At 53.6% G+C, this 21,980-nt stretch overlaps 1 protein-coding gene across 1 annotated transcript in view; it reads left to right on the top strand.

Moving 5' to 3' along the window:
- The window catches only part of Bsn (bassoon presynaptic cytomatrix protein), a 98,077-nt gene extending 80,278 nt beyond the window's left edge, over nucleotides 1–17,799 (top strand). The window contains exons 6-12 of the mRNA XM_076868342.2: nucleotides 3,602–4,069; nucleotides 4,479–11,126; nucleotides 13,468–15,544; nucleotides 15,843–16,624; nucleotides 16,757–16,856; nucleotides 17,368–17,499; nucleotides 17,759–17,799. Of these exons, the coding sequence (XP_076724457.2) occupies nucleotides 3,602–4,069; nucleotides 4,479–11,126; nucleotides 13,468–15,544; nucleotides 15,843–16,624; nucleotides 16,757–16,856; nucleotides 17,368–17,499; nucleotides 17,759–17,799 (10,248 nt within the window). The remainder of the gene's footprint in view (nucleotides 1–3,601; nucleotides 4,070–4,478; nucleotides 11,127–13,467; nucleotides 15,545–15,842; nucleotides 16,625–16,756; nucleotides 16,857–17,367; nucleotides 17,500–17,758) is intronic.
- The last annotated feature ends 4,181 nt before the right edge of the window (nucleotides 17,800–21,980 follow it).

Raw genomic sequence — 21,980 nt, 5'->3', positions numbered from 1 at the left:
GCCAACCAGGCAGCCTTGCTGCAACCTGGCTGCCTCCAGGAATAAATCTGTGAAGGAGCAAAGCCCCAGAGAGCATGTGACCACAGGCGACAGGCTCTTCTGAGGGCAGAGCCCATGAGCTCGGGTAAGAAGCCTCTGTAAGAGCTGCTCCTGAGCATTTGGCATTGGGTTTGTCTTCTCCATCCAGACCACCCTTCCAAGGTACCCTTGCTTTATTTAGACTATTGCTTCTGGAGTGGAGTCTGCAGGCCAGAGGTGGGGTACCATGGGTTCTAAGCCACCAAGATGGGCCGGGACAGATGATTTAATTGCGAGAGACCTAACCTAGATGGATGTATTCAGAGAACCAAGGTATAGTCAAGGCAGCATTGACTTGAGCCAGTCCCCTGTCTGGGCCAAGATTTTAACCCCATCATGCTTATTCACGGGCTAGAGAAGCAGCTATTTTCTCATTTCCAGAACTCTCTTCCATCTCCCCAGGTCTTTTTGACCTCTCACAGTCCTCTCTGACATAGGATATTTCTATTGTATTTCTAGGTTGATGATGGGGCACATGGACTTGGATTTTTATATTAGGTTTTATGCTCTCCCATGCCCTAATGAATAAAGGAGCTTTGAGTGTAGAAGCTTGGCACTCCTTCCTTCCTGCTGCTGTTCATCCTAGGTACCTAGACATTCAGGCTCCATCGGCAGCTCTGCCACTAGGATGGGCCATTATGAGAACTATAGGCTCACAGAATCAGGGTACAGAGAAAGGAGGTAGCCCTTGGTCTTTGCTGCCCAAGGTAGGCCAAGACCCTCAGTATAGTTATCTCCCACACTGTCTCTGGTCCCTAGCTCATATGGCAGATCCTTGGAAGCTTGGTACCCATTTGTCCAGCACTCTCTTCAGACGTCTCAGATACCTGGCTGGGATGGACCTGCCAGACCTAATGAGCCTAAGACCCAGACAGTGGCCAGCCTATATTAACTTACAGGGGTTTGTATGATGGACACCTAAGAGCATCAGATTAGGTCTAAGGCAGTTGGACTGGTTCCAGGCTGGTCCCTATAGGGAGCAGGGTAAGTATATACATGTAGGCTTTCTAAAGTGTCCCCTATACTGCCCTATGCCTCTGCCAAAGACTTGTGCAGGGGTTGGACATTAGAGAAGAACAGAAGTTTTAGCCTCCAGGGAAGTAGCCTGGAATAATAAGCCCAGTTTGGCCTCTGCTGGGACCTAGGGCAAAGAAGTGGAATATAACTCTGTGAGCATCAAACCAGGGTAGATCATTGACATGGCATCTGCCATTGTGGCCTAATGAGGGTAGGCATCGTGGTGGGTACCAAGCTTCCAAGAATCTGCCACATGGGCTAGGGACCAGAGATAGTGTGGGAGGTGAGTGTACTGAGGCTCTTGGCCTGACTAGGGCAGTAAAAGCCAAGGGCTACCTCCTTTCTCTGTACCCTGGTTCTGTGATTCTGTGGTTCTCATAATGACCAATCTAGTGGCAGAGCTGCTGATGGAGCCTGAATGTCTAGGTACCCAGAATGAATAGCAGCAGGAAAGAAGGAGTCCCAACCTTCTACACTCAAAGGGAAAGAACAGACACAGGTGTCAGCAGGGCCCTGCTCTGTGTTACGCTATAACCTTCATTTCTCACTACCACACATGGACCAGGGCAAGGACTCAAATACTGATCTTGGAGGAGGATCCTAGGAGAAATGACCCTGTCAGCTTCAGATCTGCTACAAGAGTCACCTACTTAGGATCCAGGGAGTCCCAAATGCTACCCCTGTGCAACCACTTGGGGCTTGAAGACTTATATTTGATTTATGGGTTTTTTTGTTTGTTTGTTTGTTGGTTGGTACTGGGGATTGAACTCAGGGACATTCGACCACTGAGCCACATTCCCAGCCCTATTTTGTATTTTATTTAGAGACAGTGTCTCACTGAGTTGCTTAGTACCTCGCCATTGCTGAGGCTGACTTTAAACTCATGATTCTCCTTTCTTAGTCTCCATAGTCGCTGGGATTTTAGGCATGTACTACTGCGCCTGGTGGTTTATGGTGTTCTAAGAGCTTTACCATTAATATTCATGTCATACTTATAATGATCTGTTGGAAGCTATGGTTTCCAAGAAGGCCACATGTCAGTCCTTGTCTTTCTGTCTTAATCATGACTATGGTATTCAACCCTCAGTTCTAGTAGATGACCCTGACAGTCCAGAGCCCTGAAGGAAGGAGGAAGCCTCTGTTTGAGATTCTTTGTTGGCCTTAGACAAAGTGACCTGGGTTGAGAGTGTGAGCAGAAAGGACTGCTCAGCTCCATCCCAAACAGGACTTAATCATTGGGCATAGAAGTACAGTCCTATAATCAAGTCTAGCCTGGGCAATTTAGTGAAAGCCTGTCTTTAAATAAGAAATAAAAAGGGCTGAGGATGTAACTCAGTGGTAGAGCACCCCTGGGTTCAATCCCCAGTACTAACAAAACAACAACAATAAAATCAAGGCTTCTCCCAGGAGTCTGTCCCCAGGAGTCTGCTGCTGCCTAGTACAGCCTATACTTGAGGAAATGTTAGAGAATGGTGTCAGACATGAGACCTAAGAGGCCAGAAAAGGGCAGTATCTCCAGGATGCATTCATATCTGGATACCATTTTTGTTCTGCATGGACTCCTGACTGTTGAGCTCCAAACCAGCCCCCAAGGGTTAGTTTGCTCCCTAAGTTTGGAACCCCAGCCTTCCCTTATGCTTGGGATCAGATCCTTCAACTGCTTTTGGCCTCCCCTGTTGCGTTCCTCAAGACTCAGGGTCACTCCAGGTGAACTGGGCTGCACCAAAATAAACACACAAGAGACAGAGATACCTTTTTCTTTGGGGTCCTGTGATGGCTCCTCTGACTTTAAGGGTCCACAGAAAGGGGGCGGGGAGAGAGAGAGAGAGAGAATGTGTTGAACCCTTTTATTGAGGAGAAGCCATTCAAATGAGGCAAGGAGTCAGGTTTCAGGGAGTTGAGCTTCTTAATGTCTGCTGTCACCCGGTTGATTGACATCTAGGAAGGCCACACCCAAAGGCAGAGCAAGAGAAGGGGACACACAAAGGGCATTTCCATGGAACATTCTATCCCAAACAGGGCAAAGGGGTAGTATTACAAAGGAATAAGTGAGTGTAGCTCAACCCCATGGGTGACACACCTACATCTGAAGATGTACCCTCAACTTCCTGAACCGGGACAACGTCTAGACCACTACAAAATGTAGTGACTGGTCAAAGCCTCTCACTTCAGGATGGAAGGCGCGAATCATTCAGAGTGGCTCCCCATATTCCCCTGTTCCTTAGTTCTCCTCTTTTTCTGGTCCCATGAAAGTTCCCTATGGGTTAAAAAACAGACTCTTCTTTTTGGTTGGACATTTGCAATTTGATTTTGTATATGTTCATCTTAAGGATGGGGATGTTTATCATCTGGGGCAATAAATCTATCAGTCTTTTCCTCCTTCTACCTTTAGTGTCATGCTTGGAAAGACTTTTTCTTCCCTAACTTTATAGAAATCACCATGGAAATATTCTTTGAGAACTTTAATGTCTGATTTTTTTCCAACCTCCCTCCTATTTCTTTACAGAAAACCGAGTGGCTCTGTCTGAACTGCCAAACTAAGCGGCTAATGGAGGGCAGCCTGGGAGAGCAGACCCCCCTGCCGCTTCCCACTTCACAGCAGCCCTCTGCAGGAGCCCCTCACCGTGCTTCTGTAGCAGTCCCTCTGAAGCAGAAAGGGCCACAGGGACTGAGCCAGCCATCAGGGCCCCTACCTGCCAAGGCCAGTCCCCCACTCACCAAGGCCAGTCCTGTGCCCACCAAGGCCAGTCCCCAGGCCAAGCCCCTCAAGGCTTCTGAACCCAGCAAAACCCCAAGCAGTGCCCAGGAAAAGAAGACAGGAGTCCCTGCTAAAGCTGAGCCTATGCCGAAGCCACCTCCAGAGACTACCCAAATCGCTGGAACCCCTAAACTAAAGAGTGGGGTGAAGAGGACTGAACCTGCCACTCCTGTCATCAAGGCTGTTCCTGAAGCCCCCAAGGGTGGAGAAGCAGAGGTCAGTCCTGTTTATTTCCCAGGGTCCCTAGCCTTCAGATGGGACAATCTGGGGAAGAACTTGCTTTCCTGGAGAGTCTGGGACAGGTCCCTAGGGGCTGCAGACAAGATTAGGGATGCCCCAGCAGAAGGAAAGCTGGGTGAGGTTCCAGCAGGCCTGGAGATTTCAAGATGGAGACTAGTCCTATGGCACCTGTTGAATGTTTTGCTGGATTTTGACACCCTTTTATCTAGTAAAGCTTTTATTTGAAGATCTAGGGCTGCTTTTTTTTAGCTCGCCATGGAACATTTTCAAAGACTGATGTGGGTGGTGGGCTCTAAACCTTTGGGAGGTAGAGTGGCCTTTCCCCAGGGCCCTGGGATTGATAGGGAGTGTTGGGAATCAGTGCCTGCTTCTTACTCTGTTACAGGAACCAGTGGGCAAGCCTTACTCTCAGGACCTGTCTCGGAGCCCACAGAGCCTCAGCGACACAGGCTACTCCTCTGATGGCATCTCTAGCTCGCAGAGTGAGATTACAGGTGTTGTGCAGCAGGAAGTGGAGCAGCTAGATAGTGCAGGGGTGACTGGGCCACGCCCACCCAGCCCCTCAGAGCTCCACAAGGTTGGGAACAGCATGCGGCCTTTGTTGGAAGCCCAGACAGTGCCTCCCAGTGGTGAACAGAGCAAGCCACCCTCCAGCAGCATTGGTGAGGAGCAGAAGCGGAGGCCTCGCTCTTTGTCCATCCTGCCTGAGGCCTTTGACTCAGATGAAGAGCTAGAGGATATCTTGGAGGAAGAGGAAAACTCTTTGGAGTGGGGGCGCCAGAGGGAGCAGCGGGATGCAGCCGAGTCCTCAGATGACTTTGGCAGCCAGCTGAGACATGACTATGTGGAAGACAGCAGTGAGAGTGGCCTGTCCCCTCTTCCACCCCAGCCCCCAGCTCGGGCAGCAGAACTGACTGATGAGGAATTCATGCGACGGCAGATCCTAGAGATGAGTGCTGAAGAAGACAACCTGGAGGAGGATGACACTTCCACCTCTGGGCATAGCCTGGCCAAACATGGCACCCAGAAGATTGGTATCAGGCCCAGGCCTGAGCCTAGCCAAGAACCAGTAGCACTGCCTAAGAGGCGCCTGCCCCACAATGCCACCACAGGTTATGAGGAGCTGCTCTCTGAGGGAGGCCCAGCAGAGGCCACTGATGGCAATGGAGCCCTGCAGGGTGGGCTCCGCCGCTTCAAGACCATTGAGCTCAATAGCACAGGCAGCTATAGCCACGAACTAGACCTGGGCCAAGGTCCTGACCCCAGCCTGGACCGGGAGCCCGAGTTGGAGATGGAGAGCCTGACAGGCTCGCCTGAGGACCGCTCCCGTGGGGAGCACTCCTCTACACTGCCTGCTTCCACACCCAGCTACACATCAGGCACCTCTCCCACCTCTCTGTCCTCATTAGAAGAGGACAGTGACAGCAGCCCCAGCCGTCGGCAACGACTAGAAGAAGCTAAACAGCAGCGCAAGGCCCGGCACCGATCCCATGGGCCTCTGCTGCCTACCATTGAGGACTCCTCGGAGGAGGAAGAGCTTCGGGAAGAAGAGGAGCTGCTGCGTGAACAGGAGAAGATGCGTGAAGTAGAACAGCAGCGCATCCGGAGCACGGCCCGCAAGACACGGCGTGACAAGGAAGAGCTACGGGCCCAGCGAAGGCGTGAGCGCTCCAAGACACCACCTAGTAACCTGTCACCCATTGAGGATGCATCCCCCACAGAGGAGCTGAGGCAGGCTGCTGAGATGGAAGAGCTACACCGCTCCTCCTGCTCTGAGTACTCACCCTCACCCTCACTGGACTCAGAGGCTGAGGCCCTGGATGGTGGCCCCACCCGGCTCTATAAGTCAGGCAGTGAGTATAATCTGCCCACTTTCATGTCCCTCTATTCACCAACTGAGCTGCCCTCAGGCAGCTCCACCACTCCCAGTTCTGGGCGGCCCCTCAAGAGTGCTGAGGAGGCCTATGAAGAGATGATGAGAAAAGCAGAGCTTCTCCAGCGTCAACAGGGCCAGGTGGCAGGGGCCCGGGGCCCCGATGGGGGACCCCCTCAGCCCACAGGCCCTCGGGGCCAGGGCTCCTTTGAATACCAAGACACCCCAGACCATGACTATGGCAGGGCTGCTCAACCTGCCACAGAGGGCACTCCAGCCAGCCTGGGAGCAGCTGTATACGAGGAGATCCTTCAGACATCACAAAGCATAGTCCGCATGCGGCAGGCTTCCTCTCGGGACCTAGCCTTTACTGAGGACAAGAGGAAGGAGAAACAATTTTTGAATGCTGAGAGTGCATATATGGACCCAATGAAGCAAAACGAAGGCCCACTTACCCCTGGTACCAGTCCCACCCAGCTTGCTGCCCCTGTGTCCTTTTCCACCTCCACGTCCTCAGACAGCAGTGGGGGCCGAGTTATTCCTGATGTCCGTGTCACACAGCATTTTGCAAAGGAGCCTCAGGAACCCCTCAAGCTACACAGCTCTGCTGCCTCCCCCAGCTCAGCCTCTGAGGTAGGCATGTCCTTCTCCCAGGGCCCTGGGACCCCAGCCACCACAGCCATGGCTCCTTGTCCAGCCAGCCTGCCACGAGGGTATATGACTTCAACCTCCCCAGCCAGTTCCGAGCGCAGTCCTTCACCATCTTCCACAGTCCACAGCTATGGACAGAGCCTAACCACTGCAAACTACGGGTCCCAAACTGAAGAGCTATCCCAGGCCCCCAGTGGCCCTGTTGCAGGTGGACGGACTACCAGAGAGAAGCCTCTAAGTGGTAGTGATATTGAGGCTGGCACTCCTCAACCTTCCCGGATATATTCCTATTTTGCAGGTTCTAGTCCGCCTCTCTCCCCATCTTCCCCCTCAGAGAGCCCCACGTTCTTTCAAGGCAAGCTGGGTTCAAGGACCACAGCAGAGTTCTCTACACAAACACCAAGTCCAACCCCTGCTCCAGACATGCCACGGAGCCCTGGTGCCCCCACTTCCACCCCTATGGTAGCCCAGGGCACACAAACACCACACCGGCCCAGCACACCTCGCATGGTGTGGCAGCAGTCTTCTCAGGAGGCTCCCTTTATGGTCATCACACTGGCGTCAGATGCTTCCAGCCAGACCAGGATGGTACATGCCAGCGCCTCTACCTCCCCACTGTGCTCACCTACTGACACCCTACCCACCGCTCACAGCTACAGCCAGACAACACCTCCAAGTGTGTCTCAGCTGCCCCCAGAGCCACCTGGCTTCCCACGAGCACCCAGTGCTGGTGCAGATGGACCACTGGCACTATATGGCTGGGGTGCCCTTCCTGCTGAAAACATCTCCCTGTGCCGGATCTCCTCTGTTCCTGGAACATCTAGAGTTGAGCCAGGCCCCAGGCCCCCTGGCAGTGCAGTAGTGGATCTCCGCACAGCTGTCAAGCCCACACCTATCATTCTCACTGACCAGGGCATGGATTTGACCTCTCTTGCTATGGAAGCAAGGAAGTATGGCCTTGCCCTGGATCCAGTCCCAGGACGGCAGTCAACCACTGTGCAGCCTTTGGTTATCAACCTTAACTCCCAGGAGCAGACCCATGCCTTCCTGGGCACTGCCACTACCGTGAGCATCACCATGGCCTCATCTGTGCTCATGGCTCAGCAAAAGCAGCCTGTAGTATATGGAGACCCTTTCCAGAGCCGGCTGGACTTTGGTCAGGGTTCAGGTAGCCCTGTGTGCCTGGCCCAGGTCAAGCAAGTAGAGCAGGCTGTCCAGACAGCACCACACAGAGGGGGGCCCCGAGGAAGACCTAGAGAGGCCAAGTTTGCCAGATATAATCTGCCCAATCAGGTGGCACCTCTGGCCAGAAGGGACATTTTGATCACTCAGATGGGTACCACCCAGAGTATAAGCCTCAAGCCAGGCCCAGTGCCAGAGCCTGGAGCTGAATCCCACCGGGCAACTCCTGCAGAGCTGCGATCACATGCTCTGCCAGGTGCCAGGAAGCCACACACATTGGTGGTGCAGATGGGAGAAGGCACAGCAGGTACTGTGACCACACTGCTCCCAGAAGAGCCAGCAGGTGCCCTGGACCTTACTGGGATGAGGCCTGAGAGCCAGCTAGCATGCTGTGACATGGTCTACAAGTTCCCCTTTGGCAGCAGCTGCACTGGCACCTTCCACCCTGCTCCCAGTGCACCTGAGAAGAGTGTGGCAGATGCTGCCCCTCCTGGCCAAAGTAGCAGCCCTTTCTATAGTCACCGGGACCTTGAGGCTCCTGAGCCTCCCACCTACCGGGCACAGGGAGTAGTGGGGCCTGGGCCCCATGAAGAGCAGAGGCCCTACCCACAGAACCTCCCTGGCAGGCTATACTCCTCCATGTCCGACACCAATTTGGCTGAGGCTGGCCTCAACTACCATGTCAGGTTGGGACAGCTCTTTCAGGGCCCCGGACGAGACACAGCTATGGACCTCAGCTCACTGAAGCACTCCTACAGCCTGGGCTTTATAGATGGCCGCTATATAGGCCAGGGCTTGCAGTATGGATCATTCACCGACCTCCGTCATCCCACAGAACTTTTGACTCACCCACTTCCCATGCGGCGCTATAGCTCAGTATCAAATATTTACTCAGATCACAGGTATGGCCCACGGGGAGACACAGTTGGCTTTCAGGAGGCTAGTCTGGCTCAGTATAGTGCTACCACAGCCCGCGAGATCAGCCGCATGTGTGCTGCTCTCAACTCCATGGACCAATATGGCGGGCGGCATGGCAGTGGTGGCAGTGGCCCTGACCTTGTGCAGTACCAGCCCCAGCATGGGCATGGGCTCAGTGCTCCACAGGGTCTGGCTCCCCTCAGACCTGGCCTTCTTGGCAATCCTACCTTCCCAGAGGGCCATCCAAGCCCTGGGAATCTGGCCCAGTATGGGCCTACAGCAGGTCAGGGAACAGCAGTCAGACAGCTGATGCCATCCACAGCCACAGTGCGTGCAGCTGATGGCATGATCTACTCAACTATCAATACTCCAATTGCTGCAACCCTGCCTATCACCACCCAGCCTGCCTCTGTACTGCGGCCCATGGTACGTGGTGGCATGTACAGGCCTTATGCATCTGGTGGAGTCACAGCCGTGCCACTTACCAGCCTGACACGGGTGCCAATGATTGCCCCCAGGGTACCTCTTGGACCTACAGGACTGTACCGATATCCTGCACCAAGTAGATTCCCCATTGTTTCTAGTGTCCCACCTGCTGAGGGGCCTGTCTACCTGGGGAAACCTGCTGCTACCAAGGCCCCAGGGGCAGGGGGCCCACCAAAGCCAGAATTGCCAGCAGGGGCTGCACGGGAAGAACCTCTTTCCACAACTGCCCCTATATCTGTCAAAGAGGCTGTAATAGCCCCAGCCTCTGCCCCACCACCTGGCCAGAAGCCACCAGGAGAATCTGCTACTGGGGGCAGCATTGGGGTCCTCAGCCGCACTGTGCTTGAGAAAGAGGAAGCATCTCAGGAGGAGCGGCAACGGAAGCAACAGGAGCAGCTGCTACAGCTAGAGCGGGAACGGGTAGAGTTGGAGAAGCTGAGACAACTGCGGCTGCAAGAAGAGCTAGAACGGGAGAGGGTGGAGCTGCAGAGGCATCGTGAGGAAGAGCAGTTGCTAGTGCAGCGAGAATTGCAGGAGCTGCAGACCATTAAGCATCATGTACTGCAGCAGCAGCAAGAGGAACGCCAAGCTCAGTTTGCACTGCAGCGAGAGCAGCTGGCTCAGCAGCGTCTGCAGCTAGAACAGATCCAGCAGCTCCAGCAACAGCTCCAGCAGCAATTAGAGGAACAGAAGCAGAGGCAGAAGGCCCCCTTTCCTGTAGCCTGTGAGGCACCCAGCCGAGGGCCTTCCACTGGTACCACTGAACTGGCCCAGAATGGCCAGTACTGGCCACCCATAACCCACACAGCCTTCGTTGCCGTAGGAGGGCCAGAGGGGCCTGGGCAGCCTCGTGAACCTGTGCTGCACCGGGGTCTTGCCAGCTCTGCCTCAGACATGTCACTGCAGACTGAGGAACAGTGGGAGGCAGCCCGCAGTGGCATCAAGAAGCGGCACTCCATGCCACGCCTGAGGGATATCTGTGAACCAGAGTCAGGGCCTGAACCCTGTGTGGTCAGGAGGATTGCAGACAGCAGTGTTCAGACAGATGATGAGGACGGGGAGGGCCGCTACCTCCTGACCCGGCGGCGCCGACCTCGGCGGAGTGCTGACTGCAGTGTGCAGACAGATGATGAGGACAATGCCGAGTGGGAGCAGCCAGTACGTCGCCGTAGGTCCCGTCTTTCCCGTCATTCAGACTCAGGCTCTGACAGCAAGCATGATGCCACTGCTGTATCATCCACTGCTGCCACCACTGCAAGGGCCATGAGCAGTGTGGGCATCCAGACCATCAGTGACTGCTCTGTGCAGACAGAGCCTGACCAGCTGCCCAGGGTCTCTCCTGCGATTCACATCACAGCTGTCACTGACCCCAAGGTGGAGATCATCAGGTACATATCGGCACCAGAGAAGACTGGGCGTGGAGAGAGCCTGGCCTGCCAGACAGAACCAGATGGGCAGGCCCAGAGTGTGCCTGGGCCACAGCTTGTAGGCCCAACTGCCATCAGCCCCTATCTGCCTGGCATCCAGATCATCACCCCAGGACCCCTGGGAAGATTTGAAAAAAAGAAACCGGATCCTCTGGAGATTGGGTACCAGTCCCACCTGCCCCCAGAGTCTCTCTCACAGCTTGTGAGCCGCCAGCCTCCTAAGTCCCCCCAGGTCCTCTACTCACCAGTCTCACCCCTGTCCCCACACCGGCTCCTGGATACCTCCTTTGCTTCCAGTGAAAGGCTGAACAAGGCTCATGTGAGTCCCCAGAAGCACTTCACAGCTGACAGCACTCTCCGCCAGCAGACGCTGCCTCGCCCCATGAAGACCCTGCAGCGGTCCTTGTCTGACCCTAAGCCCCTCAGCCCTACCGCCGAGGAGTCTTCCAAAGAGAGATTCTCCCTGTACCAGCACCAGGGGGTTCTGGGTAGCCAGGTATGGGCACAGGGGCTGGTCCAGGGTGGGACAGGGGTTTCTGCCTAGCCCAAGGGGCCCCCCCAGAGGGAGGGGTTTCTTCTGGGGTGGGAATGGAGTCACCTGTAGCTCCAGAGGCCCATGGGAAGGAGATGAGGAATAGATTCTTCAGTGTGCATCAATAGAACCCACAGTCCAGCAAGGGCAGCCCAGGAAAATACAGACACACTTGGGCCCACAGCTTTTCATCAAGATACCCCACTAGAAATCTCAACCTCTCCATAGCCCTATCCCTAGTCCATATCTAGTCCATCCCTGCCACTTCTCCCTTCAGGCCTCTTCAGCTCTCATCTCCAATTTGAGCACTTTCCCTCTAAATCTCATTTATGGCTGTTTCCTGAGAAATCAGTAATAGCTCTGACTGGGCTACTTCCTACTTCCTGCCCTGGCCAGGCTTTCATTGCTCCAAGGCAAGCCAAGCCCCACGTTCTAGCACCCAAAGCCATCCCAGAGGGCTGCAGTATACTCTCTGACTCATCATGTTCCCTGCCCCACCTGTCCCTCAGTAACTCTGCTTACACACTTATTTGCTCTAGATAGAGACTTCTTATCTGTGGCTTAAGTTTCCAATGATATACTGGGAAAAGAAATGACCTGGCCATGGGCTGCAGTAGTAGGGAGGATGGGGTTTATGAGAGCCTATTGCCAAGAACTTTGATGGCTAGGCTAAGGAGAATGGGCTTTTCCTAAAGGCCCTGGAAGCCTCTTGAAGTTTTAGGAAGGTAAGATAGCACAAGATGAGTATGTTAGAGTTTCTGGGGCACAATGTGAGCTTATAGACTGAAGAAAGAGTCCCTGGGGAGAGGAGGTAATAGCCAGAGGCATTATAGAAGATATTTACTTTTCTGGGTGTATTGCAGAGAGGATAAAAGAGGAGCCTTGGAGTGGAATTGTGGAGGTGATAGTTGTTGGGGTGGGCAGTGAAGAGCCCTGGTATGTGGGGACACTGGTGTGTGTGTACCCTGTTTTGTGCAGGCCCTGGTGTATTCAGAGCTTGGTATATACAGGTCCTGATGTGTGAAAGCAGGTGAGGGAATGGGATCAGGAGTCTGTGCTGCCAAGGAGGGCAGGTCAGAGCAGCATGGTAGACCTGGCTCCAGATATACAGGTCCCATGGCCTGGTCATATGGGGCCAGGCTTTGATGGGCATTCATGGTGTGTGGCCAAAATAACAAAAGACAGATAACAGAGTGACGAGTTCAAAGAGCTAAACTTATTCCACTAAAGGCCCACGTTTATTCTGAGATTTGGGGCATGCTATCTTTTTCCTTATGACATATGGTAAAAGCAGGTGGGAAGCTTTTTTGTAGTCACTTGGCAAGGTAAAAAGTCAGAATCATGGGCTAGAGATGTAGCTCAGTGGTAGAACACTTGCCTAGCATGTACCAGGCCCTGAGTATATTCTCTGCACCTCCAAAAGAAAAAAGTAAGACTCCTGATACAGTCCCCAATATATTTTGGGGATTTGGGTGGTCCATGAATCCCAAAATCCACCAGAGATGTGCAAGTGCTCCCACCCTTACGTGGCTTTGGTGAGCATTGTGATTACCTTTCCAGACAGTGAGCTCAACCAGCTATGGCTCCCAGGAAGGCAAAAGCTAAAGGTAAAGGGTCTTCAGGCAGTGCAGAGAACACTGCCAAGGGACCTTGAGCAGAAAACCACTCTGCTAGAGAAAGTGCTGGAGAGAACCCAGAACTTCTCTGGTGGCCCAAGAGAGCAGCAGGCTGACAGAGGGATATGGAGGCCAAGAGCACAGCCCAGAGGATTTGGCAGAGGGTTGTAAAGAACAACTAGAGGAGGAAGATGGGCAGGCACCTGAGTAGCATGCCACTTTAGAGAAGAGTGAGGCAGGAAGCAGCAAAAGACAGAGCCTGCAACAACTTAAATGCAGTCAGCATATGCCCCTTCCCATAATGCCTAGGATTCACTCTGTTGCACTCTTCCTGTCTATGTCCTCTACTGCCCTCAGCCCCTTACAGCTGCTGGGTCCCAAACCCAGAGCCACCTCAGTGGAAGGCAAATCTACCAGAGATGTGCAAGTGCCCTCAAAGCCACTGTGTGTGAAAACCAGCACAGAAGGCAATCTTCCTCTCCCTGCCCACCTGCTGCCCAGAGCTCTAGGAAGAAGGACTGTAAAATGATCACAGGCTTTCCCTCCATGGCAAAGAAACTAAGACCAGTGGGGTGGGCAGGGTAGGCCTCAAGGCATCAACAGCCCAAGCCAAAGTTTTTCTACCCCATACCCCACCAAGTCACCCACACTTTGGGTCTCAGTGCTGCCCACCCTTCCCTCTGTCTCAGGTGTCGGCGCTGCCACCCAACGGCCTGGTCCGCAAGGTGAAGCGGACACTGCCCAGCCCCCCTCCAGAGGAGGCTCACCTTCCCCTGGCTGGCCAGGCCCCCCCACAGCTGTATGCAGCCAGCCTGCTGCAGCGAGGGCTGACGGGGCCCACCACCATCCCTGCTACCAAGGCCAGCCTGCTCCGGGAACTGGACCGGGACCTGCGGCTGGTGGAACATGAGTCCACCAAGCTGCGCAAGAAGCAGGCGGAGCTGGACGAGGAGGAGAAGGAGATTGATGCCAAGCTCAAGTACCTAGAGCTGGGCATCACACAGCGCAAAGAGTCATTGGCCAAAGACCGGGGTGGCCGTGACTACCCACCCTTACGTGGCCTTGGTGAGCATCGTGATTACCTTTCAGACAGTGAGCTCAACCAGCTACGGCTCCCAAGCTCCACCATTCCAGCTGGCCAGTATGTGGACTTCCCTGCCACTGCTGCTGTGCCAGCCACCCCCTCTGGCCCTGGTGCCTTCCAGCAGCCTCGGTTCCCACCTCCGGCCCCTCAGTATACTCCAGGCAGTAGTGGGCCAACTCAGAATGGATTCCCAGCCCACCAGACACCCATCTACCCTGTCCCTAGCACATACCCAGCACCTACCTTTCCTCCTAGCACCAGTTACCCAGCGGAGCCTGGCCTGCCAAATCAGCAGGCTTTCCGTCCCACAAGCCACTATGCAGCCCAAACACCCATGCCAACCACACAGAGCACCCATTTTCCAGTCCCTACTGATAGTCGGGCCCCACTCCAGAAGCCTCGCCAGACATCACTAGCTGACTTGGAGCAAAAGGTACCCACTAACTATGAGGTGATCACCAGCCCTGTTGTGGCCATGTCTTCAGCCCCCTCTGAAACCAGCTACAGTGGCTCAACTGTGAGCAGCAGCTATGAGCAAGGCAAGATCACTGAGCTGTCCCGGACCAGTGACCGTAGCAGTGTGAGCCAGAGCCCAGCCCCCACCTATCCCCCTGACTCACACTATACCAGTCTGGAGCAGAATGTTCCTCGGAACTATGTGATGATTGATGATATCAGTGAGCTGACCAAGGACAGCACTCCTACTGTCCCTGATAGCCAGCGACTGGAGCCCTTGGGGCCAGGCAGCAGTGGGAGACCTGGGAAGGAGCCTGGAGAACCAGGTGTCCTTGAGGGGCCTACCCTGCCCTGCTGTTATGCCAGAGGGGAAGAGGAATCTGAGGAGGACTCGTATGACACCCGTGGGAAGGTTGGTCATCATCGGAGCATGGAGAACAATGGACGACCAGCCAGTACCCACTACTACAGCGACAGCGACTATAGACATGGAGCTCGAGCAGAGAAGTATGGTCCAGGGCCTGTGGGACCCAAGCATCCCTCCAAGAGCCTGGCCCCAGCTGCCATCCCCTCAAAGCGCAGCAAACACCGGAAGCAGGGCATGGAGCAAAAGATCTCTAAGTTCTCACCTATTGAAGAGGCCAAGGATGTGGAGTCTGACCTGGCCTCCTATCCCCCATCTGCTGTTAGCAGCAGCCTGGCCTCTCGGGGCAGGAAGTTCCAGGATGAAATAACCTATGGGCTCAAGAAGAATGTGTATGAGCAGCAGAGGTACTATGGGGTGTCCAGTCGGGATACAGCAGAGGAGGATGACCGCATGTATGGTGGGAGCAGCCGGTCCAGGGTGGCATCTGCATACAGTGGGGAGAAGCTTTCCAGCCATGATTTCAGTGGCCGAGGCAAGGGGTATGAACGGGAACGGGAGGCTGTGGAGCGACTTCAAAAAGCGGGCCCCAAGCCTTCATCCCTGAGCATGGCCCACAGCCGGGCACGGCCCCCCATGAGGAGCCAAACCTCTGAAGAGGAGAGTCCCGTCAGTCCCTTAGGGCGGCCCCGCCCTGCTGGGGGCACTCTCCCTCCTGGGGATACCTGCCCACAATTCTGCTCCAGCCACTCCATGCCTGATGTCCAGGAACATGTCAAGGATGGACCACGGGCCCATGCATATAAGCGTGAGGAGGGCTACATCCTGGATGATTCCCACTGCGTGGTTTCTGACAGTGAAGGTAATGGCAGCTGGGGGTGATTTCAGCAGTTGCTCAGCACCTGGGGGGCCTGCCTGCCTGTGAGGCCCTGGGACCCAAGATGTCCCATCAGGTCTGGCATCTTATCCAGTGGGCCCTGCTGCAGGCTGACCTTGCCTGTTCCATCTGCACCTTGCTTCCTGGTTGTGGGAGGGTGGGCTGGGGACCTAGTGATCGCTTGTAGCTGTGGTGCCCACTCTGGTGTCTTTGCATGGCTTCCGCTAGGCCTCCCCTGCAGACATCTTGGGGGTTGATGGTGTTCTGTTTTTGGTCTCTGAAGCGTATCACCTGGGCCAGGAGGAGACGGACTGGTTTGATAAGCCCCGGGATGCCCGCTCCGACCGGTTCAGGCACCATGGGGGCCATGCAGTCTCCTCCACCCAGAAGCGAGGCTCTGCCAGGCACAGCTACCACGACTACGATGAACCCCCCGAGGAGGGCCTGTGGCCTCATGATGAGGGTGGCCCAGGTCGCCATGCCTCAGCCAAGGAACACCGGCACCACAGCGAGCATGGGAGGCACTCAGGCCGTCATGTTGGTGAGGAACAGGGACGGCGTGCTGCCAAACCACATGTTCGGGACATGGGTCGTCATGAGGCCCGGCCCCACCCTCAGCCCAGCCCTGCCCCAGCCATGCCGAAGAAGGGTCAGCCTGGATATCCTGGCTCTGCTGAATACTCACAGCCATCCCGTGCTCCATCAGCGTACCATCATGCCTCTGACAGCAAGAAGGGCTCCCGGCAGGCCCACTCTGGGCCTGCTGCACAGCAGCCAAAGCCAGAATCCCAGGCACAACCACAAGGTCGCCAGGTAGCTCCAGGGCCACAGCAGTCACAGCCACCAGCATCCAGACAGACACCCTCTGGGGCAGCATCACGCCAGCCACAGACACAGCAGCAGCAAGGTCTTGGACAGCAGCCTCCCCAGCAGGCCCCATCACAGACTCGGCTGCAGCAGCAGAGCCAGCCAATCACCCGGGGCCCAGCCTCTGCTTCTAGCCAGCCAACAGGGAAGCCTCAGCCAAGCTCCATGACAGCCCCAGCCCCCCAACCAGGAGGACTGGTAAGTAGGGTCCTGTGCATGGGTCCCACCCAAGGTAGATGCAACAGCTGAAGCTTTAACATCTCCTTGATTCCAGACTGGGTGTGGGCAGTGTTGATGGGCAGGAGCTCAGCTTTAAGTTCTGTGTTGCAGCCACGGGCAGAACAGACAAATGGCTCTAAAGTGACAGCCAAAGCACCCCAACCAGGGAGGGCTCCTCAGGCCCAGCCAACACCGGGACCTGGACCTACAGGTGAGGCTACACCAAGCACTGTTTCCTCCCTGAACTCACCTGCACCTTAAGCTTCCCTCACTGCATGGCCTCATTAATCCACAAGAAGTTGCCCAGTGTGTTACAGACCTCCCAGCAGAGAATGAACCTGGGTTGGAGCCAATGAGGTCCTCCACAATGGGGCCTTAAGGCCCATGCTGCCTTGGGCAAAGAACCTAGAAGGCACTGGTGAACACAGGACCAAACCATGGCTTCTTACTTTCTCCTTTCCCTTCCTTCCTCTCCTCTGCCTTCTCATCCTCCTCTGCCTTTTCCTCCTTTCCCTCTTCTTTACCTTCCTCAGTCTTTTTTTTTTTCTGATTCCTTCCACCCTTTCTTTTCCTGTTCTTATCTTTATATTGCTTTAGCCCTTTCCTCATACTTCCACCTCACAGGCCACCTGTATTCAGGTTTCCTTATGGCTACTTTTCCACTCAAACCCTGAACAGCTAGGCCAAGGTATGACTTATGATGGTGGATCCTTTCCCTTTAGGCATGAAGACTGGAGCCAGGCCTGGAGGAACACCAGGGGCTTCTGCTGGTCAGCCAGGTACAGATGGAGAGAGTGTTCTCTCCAAGATCCTTCCTGGTGGAGCAGCAGAGCAAGCTGGCAAGCTTACAGAAGGTATGCACTGCCTGTGGACAGGGCCTTGGTGTGTAGCCATTCCAGGGCCTTGCTCTTGAGGAGTCTAGGTCTGTGAGATGGTTCCAGGTTCAGTCATCTAGGCACAGTGCTCACCTACTGCTGCCCAGCGGTTCTCTGGGCTAGTCCTGCCCACCACCCTTCCCCCACTCCGCTAAGCTTGGCTTCGTTGTGCCAAATGACCCCGACTAGGAGGGGTCTGGCCCAATTCCTGATATTTCTCTTCTTTCCATGTCAACAGCTGTCTCTGCTTTTGGCAAAAAATTTTCCTCATTCTGGTGACCATGCCCAGCAGGGTGAGTACACCTGGCCTCTCCCGGGAAAGGGAGGAGGGGATCTAAGTTCCATGGTGTCCCAAGAACCTAGTCTTCAGTAGGTAGTGTGACCAGAGATACAATGTGCTTTCATGGGAGTGTGAGAAGAGAAAGAGGTGGGACACTGTTTACAAAGCCCTCAATGTAAGGCCAACTTAGTAGAGTTACCAATAAAGGGAAGCTAAGGCTAATGTCCCCTTATCTTTTTTGACATCCCTTACCTATCCACAGTGCTGTCCCAGCTATGAGCTGGCATTGCATTGTAGGTAGGGCCTGCTGATAGAGCTCCTCCCAATTCTCCTCTGTAAATTCTCCACAGGCTCTTGAAGACATGAAGCAAGATGATAACATTGCTGTGGAAAAATCTCTGGAGTCAAAGGCCTGGGCGCAGCTCTGAACTCTGCGTATAACAGTGAGTGTCAGGACCAAGGTGGGATGACCAGATGAAGGGATGAAGGTCCAAGGCCTTCATCAAAGGGGAGAGAAGCCAGAGTGCTGGCTGAGATGGTGGCAGATTAGTCAGGTAATACTGGGAAGGGGCGGAGCCCTACAACAGAGTATGCTGGGTATTGAGTCCAAAGTCATCCTGGAGGACAGGGCAGTGTGGCTCCTGTAAGGGACATATCTCTTCCCTGATGCCTGGTGCTGGTGACTTTTCCAGTTAGGAGAAGCCACAGTTCCCAAACCCTATAGAGCTTAGCAGCTCTGGGGATGAAGTCAGGACAATGTTGGCATCACAGGCTTAGCCTGGTGTCCAAAGGGACATAGAGGAAACGGGATTAACTCAGACAGTCTTAGTCCAAGACTAGGATAGCCCAGGGAGAGAGTAGAAGGGCATCAGGATGGAAGCCCTGGCTCTGTCTGGACTGCAGTGGCCAAGGCAGGCCATTCTGCCCTCCCAATGCTCCTCCTGAAGCCTGTCCTGGCCCTGGCCTCAGCCCTACCTCAACAGAGGAAGAAAGACATGCATCATCCAGGATGAGGCGAGAGTAGCCTGGCTGTTGGTCCTGCTCTGTGCATAGACAGGTACCACCTCCCAACATCTCTTAAACCTGAGGCCCTTCTTCACTCCTCCTTTGCTACTCTAGAGTTAAGAATAAGGAGGCATATGCACAGCAGGGCCTGGCAGTTAGCAAGCAGGTACTTGAAGCCCATGGGCCAGAAAGTGCCCTTGCCCAGGCCAGGCATGCTTGCAAGAGGGAAAGAACTGGGTTTAGAGCCCAAAGGCTACCTGTCTGTAGAGGAGCAGTAGGGGGCCCTAGATAGGATCATTCTTCCATCTATTTATTCAACAGATATTTGTCAAGCCCCAAGAATGTGCTAGGCCCTGTTTTAGGCATTGGGGATATAGCAATAAACAAAATCAAGTCCCTACCCTCTGAAGCTGATAATCTTTTTTTTTTTTTCTTTGATACTGGGAATTGAACCCAGGAGCTCTTTACCACTGAGGCACATCCCCAGTCCAGTCCTTTTGGTTATTTTGAGACAGGGTCTTGCTGAGTTACTTACTGTCTTGCTAAATTGCCAAGGCTAGCCAGAACTTGTGATGCTACTGCTTCAGGCTCCCAAGTTGCTGGTATTACAGGTGTATACCACCATACCTGGCTGCTGGCAGATCTATTAAGGAAGACAGAATAAATAAGTTTAAAACTAAAATTTAAAAGGTGATATCTAAAGTGTTGTGAAGCAGAGTTATGGGAGCAGTGGGGTCTGCTCTAGAGAAAGTTGTAAGAGCTGAAGGTATGTGAGGTAAGGCTTGGAGCTGGAGAAAAAGCCAATATAAGATGTGCCCAGGTGAGGAAACAGTGCCAACAGAGATTCTGGTACACTGACAGGCTTCAGGGAGAGGCAAAAAAACAGTTGTGCTTGGAGAGAGATGGTCAAGGGCAAAGTCTAAAGGGGTGGGAGTGAGTTGAGGTGGACTTTTAAAGTCAAAGTAAAGTGCTTGGAATTTATTCTAATTACAGTAGCCACAGTGCAGCCCCAGCATGCTTCCTGACTTCACCCCCACGACAATGGGCTTCCTGCTGCTTTATGGCTCAGGTGGATGTTTCTTGGAATTGCTGTGGAACAGACCTGAGATCAAAAGTGGTGCTGAGGGGAGGGAAAGAAGGGGCAGTCCAAGGTTCATGAAAGTACCCACCTTGAGTTGGGATCAGGGCACTATTATATTTGAAGGGAAAGGTAGCATAGATGTGGCTTTGTTCTGCATTCTGCCACACGGTGTGAGTGGGCCAGCCATTGAGACCACTGCCTTTTTAGTTAAAGGAATCTTCTTTTTTTTAAGTTCCAGCATTAGGCTAATGATTGGGCCATGTGATTGAGAAGTTACTGTGTGTACATCTCCTGATGTTTATTTTATTTATTTTTGGAAATACTGGGGATTGAACCCAGTGGTACTTTACCACTGAAATACATCCCCAGCCCTTTTTATTTTTTATATTGAGACAAGGTCTCACTGATTTGCTGAGGCAAGTCTCAAACTTGCAATCTTCCCGCCTTAGCCTCCTGACTAGCTGGGATTATAGGCATGTGCCACTGTGCCTAGCCCCTGATATCTTCTAGGTTAGTTTCAGAGATAAGCTGGGAGAGGCTTGTCATTTGAAACAAAATCCCATCTCCTTCACTCTTAAGCACAATTACAAAGAACTTTTATGATACTGAAGGAGATGTCAAACCAAGAGCAATGGCACATACTCAACCACTCAGGAAGCTAAGACAGGAAGATTACTTGAGGGCTGTAGCTCAGCGGCAAAGTGCTCACCTAGCATATGCGAGGCCCTGGGTTCGATCCTCAGCATCACATAAAAATAAATAAATAAATAAAGATATTGTGTACAACTACAACTAAAAAATAAATACATATTTTTTTAAAAAAAGGAAGATTACTTGAATCTAGGAGTTTGGGGCCAGTATGGGTACCATACTGAGACCCCCATCCCAAAGGGGAAAAAAAGAATATGTCCCTACTTGGTAGACATGATTCTTCTTTATTCCTGTTTTTCTCTGTATGACCTCTAACCTATCCAAGCACCCACCTCCCACAAAAGCATGGGATCCCATGGGTGAGGAGAAGACAGATTGTTGGCATATCTGAGAGTAACATGACTATGCGAAGCAGCTGCTCATGGTTCTTGACAAACCCTTTCTTTTCTTTTTTCCTTCCTTTCCTCCTTTCTTCCTTTTCTTTTCCAAGCATCTACATCTGGCAAATCCTTGGCCCAAAGACTGATACCCAGTGGGCCATGGCAGGCAGGCCTCAGTTGAGGACGAGATGTTTCTTCACCTGGGTGAAGGATCTGCTGGACAAGTGAGACCACTGGCCCCGGGACCTTTGATTGTCTTTCCAGAGACTTTGCCTTCCTCAGGCCCAGCCGTCGTTGGGAGGGAGGAGCCCTCTCCAGAACCCTGCCACAACAGCTGTCCGCCGTTCTTCCCACAGCTGCTTCTCTGAGGCCCGGCTGGCCAGGCTTCCAATGCGTTATACACAGAGTTTGGGAGCATACTGCCCTCCCTCTGAGATGCCAGAAGTTTTTCCACAGCCTTGGAGAGGGGCTTTGACTGAGGGCTGGGGGCCCTGGGCTCCATTTCCTTCACATTCCAGCTGGCCCAGATCCCTCTGAGTCCACAGGGGCCTCCCCCTTCACCCTGACCTTTGGGTGACATCAAAGCAGACCTCCATGTGGCCAGCACGGGGTTGGGAGAACTTTACACACTTTAGGACCTAACACTGTCTCATCGCTGAAATAAGAGGCCATAGACCGAAAAGCAGCGTGGGCGCTGGCTGAGGCTTCTCCCAGCCCATGGATGGCAGTGTGCTAGCATACCTGCCATCATCTTAAAGCCATCCCCCCAGCCATCATGAGCATCCCAGTGGCACCGCCATTGTCTCGACCAGCCGGCTCCTCATCAGTACACCTGGGGATTTCTTTTGATTTCAAGAACAGCCTTAATCATTCCAATTTGATTTCCGTGTATACCTCATAAACATTTTTTTTCTTTCCTTCCCTTTCTCTTTCCTTTGCTCACTCCCTGCCTCTCCCATCACCACCTTATGACTCATGGTTTGGTTTCCTCTCTGCTCTGCCCCAGCTCAGCACAGGGAGAATGCTGACTTAGAAGCAATAGGGGGCAGCAGGCCACCAAGAG

Source organism: Callospermophilus lateralis, chromosome 10, assembly GCF_048772815.1.
Source record: "Callospermophilus lateralis isolate mCalLat2 chromosome 10, mCalLat2.hap1, whole genome shotgun sequence".
NCBI classification, from domain to species: domain Eukaryota; kingdom Metazoa; phylum Chordata; class Mammalia; order Rodentia; family Sciuridae; genus Callospermophilus; species Callospermophilus lateralis.
This window is presented reverse-complemented; position numbering and strand designations above follow the sequence as displayed.